Source organism: Notothenia coriiceps, unplaced genomic scaffold (assembly GCF_000735185.1).
Source record: "Notothenia coriiceps isolate Sejong01 unplaced genomic scaffold, NC01 NC01_scaffold00007822, whole genome shotgun sequence".
In the NCBI taxonomy this organism is placed as follows: domain Eukaryota; kingdom Metazoa; phylum Chordata; class Actinopteri; order Perciformes; family Nototheniidae; genus Notothenia; species Notothenia coriiceps.
This window is the reverse complement of record NW_011340523.1, coordinates 60,787-67,435: the sequence shown is the minus strand read 5'-3', so window position 1 is coordinate 67,435 and position 6,649 is coordinate 60,787. Positions and strand designations below refer to the sequence as shown.

General features: G+C 39.9%; 1 protein-coding gene across 1 annotated transcript in view; it reads left to right on the top strand.

Moving 5' to 3' along the window:
* LOC104944291 (D(2)-like dopamine receptor) overlaps positions 1 to 6,649 on the top strand; it is a 33,018-nt gene that overhangs the window by 941 nt on the left and 25,428 nt on the right. The window contains exon 3 of the mRNA XM_010769808.1: positions 4,401 to 4,537. Coding sequence (XP_010768110.1) covers positions 4,401 to 4,537 — 137 coding nt within the window. The remainder of the gene's footprint in view (positions 1 to 4,400; positions 4,538 to 6,649) is intronic.

Here is a 6,649-nt window from a genome sequence, read left to right as displayed (position 1 = left end):
TGTGGTGTGGTTGTGTGTGGTGTGTGTGTGTGTGGTTGTGTGGTGTGTGTGTGTGGTGTGTGGTGTGTGTGTGTGTGTGTGTGGTTTGTGTGTGTGGTTTGGTGGTGTGTGTGTGTGGTTGTGTGTGTTGTGTGTGTGGGTGTGTGTGTGTGTGTGTGTGGTGGTGGTGGTTTGTTGGACCACGTAATAGCCAGCTGAAGTCAGCTCTCCTCTCTCTTCTCTCTCTCTCGTCGTTTTACTGTGAGAGCTTAATTTTTTGATTTTCTTTCATTTGTATAGCTCTTACGTTGTTATTGATTGTGGTACAGTTCATGTGGTTGTGAGCATGCACAGTCCTGTCTGAATGTGAGAGAGATAACCGTAATAAACGCAGGCGCTTTTTGTGACGCTCCACAGTACGAGAGTTTTGTGATTTTGTAATAATCTTGAAGCCTAACACATCATACACTAATTGTATACTCGCAAGGGGTGCAATAATTACCGTGCAGTCCAGTTGGGAGTCTGCACCTTCCAAGTGCGCGAATACCAGTATTGCGCGCAATCTATGCCTGTGACTGTGTGCGTGGCGCGCCTGCACGTCCGCGCGTTTACCGCGCATCGCGTTGTTTTGAAAGACCCCCTGATACAAATCCTACTGGAAGCCTATGGAACCATTTCGCCACTTGAAAAAAATAAATCCCATGAAAAGTCATAATTATGAGATAAAATAGCGAAAATATGAGATAAAAGTCCGAAATAAGAGATAAAAAGTCATAATAGAATAAGAAAGTCGAAATAATGAGAATAAAAAGTCCAAATAATTAATGAGCTAAGAATGCGCATGCGCTGCTAGTGGCGCTGTCTTCAAAGGTCCCTTCATCACCTTGCTGCTCTCCACCATGCAACGGCATCTAGCTAAATAATGGACTACCTGGTCTTGAAAGAACATTAACAGTACGCATCGAACCGATTCCACAATCAATTTATTCTCTTCTTTGCACAATCATGAAACACACGTGAAAACGTGTTTGGCTAGTAAGACCAGCAGTAGATTACGGTTATCACATCGTTGACACTTTACCAGCACACAAACACAATATAAACATCCGGGGCAAGAAGGTCACATGGACTTCCGAAAGACAAACTCTTATCATTTTTACAAAATAAAACAGTTCAAGCATACATTAACACTCTTCAAAAAGACAAAACAATAATAAGGGACCTTTGGAGCGTCAGCTAACATAAGGTAACTATTACAGGTGACTTTTGTAAATGTTAGATGTTAAATATAGCCTATATTGCAGCTAAACTACAACAATACAGTTCATAGCTTTGACATGACCTGTTATGAACTATAATATATGCCTATAGTATTGTGGTAACGTCCTTATTTAGGACTAGATGCCGTTTGCATGGTGTAGAGCAGCAAGGTGATGAAGGGACCTTTGAAGACGGCGCCACTGCAGCGCATGCGCACTTCTTATCTCATAATTATGACTTTTAGCTCATTATTTCGACTTTCTTATCTCATAATTATGACTTTTTATCTCATTATTTTGACTTTCTTATCTCATAATTATGACTTTTTATCTCATTATTATGACTTTCTATCTCATAATTATGACTTTTTATCTCATTATTTCGACTTTCTTATTTCATAATTATGACTTTTTATCTCATAATTATGACTTTTTATCTCATTATATGACTTTTTCTCATAATTATGACTTTTATCTCATTATTATGACTTTTTATCTCATTATTTCGACTTTCTTATCTCATAATTATGACTTTTTATCTCATAATTTCGACTTTTTTATCTCATAATTATGGCTTTACATGGGGATTTTATTTTTTTCAAGTGGCGGAAATGGGCTTCCATACAAATCAAAGAAGAAGTGAGTGAACAGGGAGTAGAAGAGCACCAGTGTTGAGGATCAGGGTGGAGGATGTGATGTTTCCCACCCGCACTGCCTGGGGTCTGCCCGTCAGGAAGTTCAGGATCCAGTCACAGAGGGCGCTGTTGAGCCCGAGGTCTCTGAGCTTGATGACCAGCTTGGAGGGCACAATGGTATTGAAGGCTGAACTGTAATCAATGAACAGAATTCTCACATATGTGTTCCTCTGGTCCAGGTGTGAGAGGGCAGTGTGGATGGTGTGGGCTATGGCTTCGTCTGTGGACCTGTTTGCTCTGTAGGCAAACTGCAGGGGGTCCAGAGAGTCAGGGAGGGAGGAGGTGATGAAGGTTTTGACTAACCGCTCAAAGCACTTCATAATGATGGAGGTGAGTGCTACTGGGCGGTAGTCATTGAGGCTGGTGATTATTGTTTTTTTGGGGACAGGAACGATGGTGGAGTGTTTGAAGTATGTGGGGACTACAGACTGCAGCAGGGACCTGTTGAAGATGTCTGTGAACACCAATGGCAAATTAATTGCACACACCCTGAGAACACGGCCAGGGATGCCATCAGGTCCAGGAGCCTTGTGTGGGTTAATCCTTTTAAAGGATTTGCACACATCTGCCCTGTTTAAAACAAAAGGGCAGGGCTCCTGATCCTTCTGTGCCTCCACAGCCTGGCCGCTCTCAAAACGTGCAAACAAGCTGTTCAGCTCATCTGGGAGAGATGCGCACGCAGACACTCCCGCAGCACCCCCCGCTGCTCCTTTGTATTTGCCGAAGGGAGGGCGAGGGAGACCAAAAAGTAAATAAACACGCACAAAATACGAAAAAGTGCAAAGTTGGAGAGGAGCCAAAAGACAATGCGGCCATCTTCACCGGCGCATTCCCGTGAATCTTTGCAGGATATTTATCATATTTGGTGTGCACAAAACATCGATCTCCTTCTTTTGATAGAGCTTGGTAGCATGTCACAGGATTAAAGACCCAATATGTAATTAAAAAAACAAAATAGGTGTATTTATGTGATTTATTGGAAGTCCTTCATTGGATTTGATTATAGAATAAAACAGGTGCAGGAAATGTATCTAGCACGCAAAATTTAGAAAGAAACTGCAGCTGTTTTGCAGATATCATTCTTACTGCTATACTGTGTCTTAACTATCTGGGAGGAGAACCTTTATACAGGTTTAAACATTTGGTAACAATCCACCATTAGGCCTAATCAGCTCTTAATGTAAAAATGGTATATAAATAAATTGTTGTTGGAACCGTTAAAAAGTACATTGAAAGCAACTTGAAACTATGTGTTTGTACCTAGGGTAGTTCCTCGTATGTTAACAAACATGGCCAATAAAGCGAATTCAGATTTTTTTTTAAATGATCTTCACTACATTTGTTGACAAATTAGTGTAAAATTGCCTAAAGGAATGTGAATTGCAATGCCCGAATGCCTTTGGGTGTGATTCCTGGTACGTGTGCATAAATAAACAAACACTACTAGTATTTAACTTACTTCATAGGGTTTCTTTAAAAAATGTATGTAAATATTATAATTGAAAGACAGAAGGCCCAATTATGTGATCTGATGTAACAGCGGGATTTGTGTAAATCCCATAAAGAAAGCAATGAAAACACATAGACCTAAGTTTCTCTCTGAGTTGTGGGCTGAATTTCTTTTCAAAATGGATAACATTTGTCTATGTCTAATCTTTCTAAACCCATCTGCTATCTCTGCGCAGCCATGTGAATATCCATCCCCACAATTGTGATTCATGAGCAGGTGCAAGGAAACATTAATCTACCGGTGTTTTTCTGGATATATGCATTCTTTTTGGCCTTGCACAAGTACTGTGCATTATCAATCTTGGGACAATTGGAGAGGTTTTACCTTACCCAAGGCTTCCTATCTGAAACCTTGGTAAAATGTGTTTCACAATCCATGATCTATAACACAATCACCTTAAATGTATTACTTCCCTTGTGTTTCAATAAAAGTAATCCAAACAGCAAAATAGTCTCTGTAAAGCTTTACCCACTCGGCTTTACATCCAAATTGCACAGAAATCAATGCATGAGTAAAAGGCTGTCCATTTCCTGGTGATCACAGCAGCTCACTAATAAGGTCAGCCGATGTAGCGAGGTTAAATGATAATGTATTTCCTTGGAGGAAAAAGCGAGCCAACTTTAAAGTTCCTCCTCTACATGTAAACTGAGGCCAGACATTTCCTAAGCGCCCATCCAACATCAAAAAGGATCTGATCAAAGATGACAGGCAAGATCTTTTGGTTATACCACTTGTAGGCCTCATGTTGTGTGTCCCCTTTTGAGCTATAAATCCATTGATGAATAAAGAGAACTAGGAACATGAAGGGGATAAAATAAGCGGCAGATCATTGAATAAATTCAAACGATACAAGTGTATGATGAAGATTTTCTTCTGTCTATTTCATTTCCATTTTTTTTTTTTTTCATGCTTTTTTTGATGCACTTAACTAAGTGTTTTTTTCTTCATTCCTTACAGTTACACAGCAGTTGCAATGCCAATGCTGTACAATACTCGCTACAGTTCCAGGAGGCGGGTCACAGTCATGATATCCGTGGTGTGGGTACTGTCTTTCGCCATATCATGTCCCCTATTGTTCGGCCTAAATAACACAGGTAAGAAAGGATGCCATTAATATTTTTCTCATGATGTATAGTTTGTTGAAACATTTGTTTGAATGCATTATATTATTCATGTGTTTTGTACATCCCCTGCACAGCAGTACAGCATGTAAACTGTATATACACATACTTTTGGAAGATATAGCTGATGTAATTTTTTTATTCTTGCCCCTCTTTGCATTAATATTGCATTAAAGCAGAACGCCAACGTCGGTGCCCATTTGCAGCATTGCACATTGAGAAGCATTGTGTTCTAAAAGTGAATATATTAAACTTATACCACTTAACTTCATACTGACACTGAACTACTTTAGCGAGCCATAGCCTTAGGCCTGTCGCGATAATCGATAAATTGACTTATCGTACGATAAATAAAAATGGACTCGATAACTTTTCTGAGCTCGATAAATTGCCGTTTACATGCGTGTTTGTTTACATAAGGATGTGACCAGCATTTTAGCTAGGAGCGCTGTGGCTGCCAGAGGAGCTGTGGCTGCCGGCCATGCGCGCTGCGAGGGGCGGGGCTGACACACAGCCAGGTCAGGACACTGTGTGCACGTACAGCAGCGTAGCAGCCAAATTAATAATATAGCGACAAGCGGGAGACAACCTGTGACTTACTCGCGGGGAATTTAAAGTGAAATGGAATTGGTTACAAAACATACACATCTCGATTCTCCAGTGTGGCAGTATTTTGGATTCAAGCCAAATCAACGAGGCCAACCTACGGACTTGAATGAGCCGGGCGGTGTGTCGCATTTGTTTAAAAAAGGTAGCGACAAAAGCAGGCAATACCACGCATTTTAAACTACACCTAAAACACAACCACTCCATTCCGTTTTCCCAGCTGGTAGCAAACACGGCAGCTGATCTTTAGAGGTGTATGTGAGTTATGCACAGCATGAACGAAAGGGAGGTGTCAAAATGTCAGAAAGTTAGGTAAATTTTCTTGTATATTTATAAAATTATACTCTACGATATCGCTTAACGAAGCAATGTCACCAAGGAAGACTACTAGAAGTCGAAAGTACAAAGGACTTCGGGTGGACCGCTCTAGACGTCCTTGACGAATATAATTTGTCCCCAATATCTGCTTAATGGTAGATTCCTCGAGAATTAGCATTGGACGAAAACGACAAATTAGGAGACATTCGGGAGCAAGAAACCTGCACTCGTTGGATTGTCACGATACATCCGGACCAGTGCTATTTGATTAAAACTAACCTGCTATTTACAAGGACCTTAATAACGGCTATTTGCTATATAACAGCCGTGTAATCATTCGGTAAAATCTGGTGACTAGTTGTACTAGTATATAGATTATTAAAGGTCATGAGGAAAGTTTGTCTGAAAAATAACTTGTAAGTTGTAACGTTGTACTTTACACTTTATTATAATTTTAAATATTTACATATATTATTTAATTTTGTTTAATTAATTTTAATTTATTTAATTAATTTAGTGGTTTGGTTTGTTATTTAATTTTCTGAGTCCGACCTTTTGGTCCTCAGAGCTTCAGGTAGATAGATAGGTAGAGAGAGAGAGAGAGAGAGAGAGAGATATAATATATATATATATATATAATATAAATATTTTGCCGTTCAGTTTGTTCGTTAGGACTAACCCCCCAAAAAAAGGAATCGGCACTATATGACCGCATATGTGCCCAATCTTAACATCTAATGAAAAGTGTGTACAGTCATAGGGAGCGCGGACTCCGTTTGTCATATGTCCAACCCAACTTTTCTGTTTGACGTACGTCGAAGCGCAGCCCGGCTTGGGTGGCGGGAATCGACACTATATTACCTCCGTATATGGTGGCCGACAGCACTCGATAACGAATTTATATATGATATATATTATATATATGATCATATATATATATATTTAGTTATACTCGTGGTGTTAACAGAGTGTTCGTTTTTTTTAGAGGACTTTTGTTGAAGTACCACAAGTCAGGTACTAGGTATGTTTCTGGGTCTACGGAGTTGTCCGGTATGGTTTAGACAAAAAAAGCTTCAAAAAACTCGTTCCTTGTGGTAGTATGTACAAACCGTAACGCCCGTTTACGTAGAAACTAACATTTGACAGCCCTTCCACCCCCCA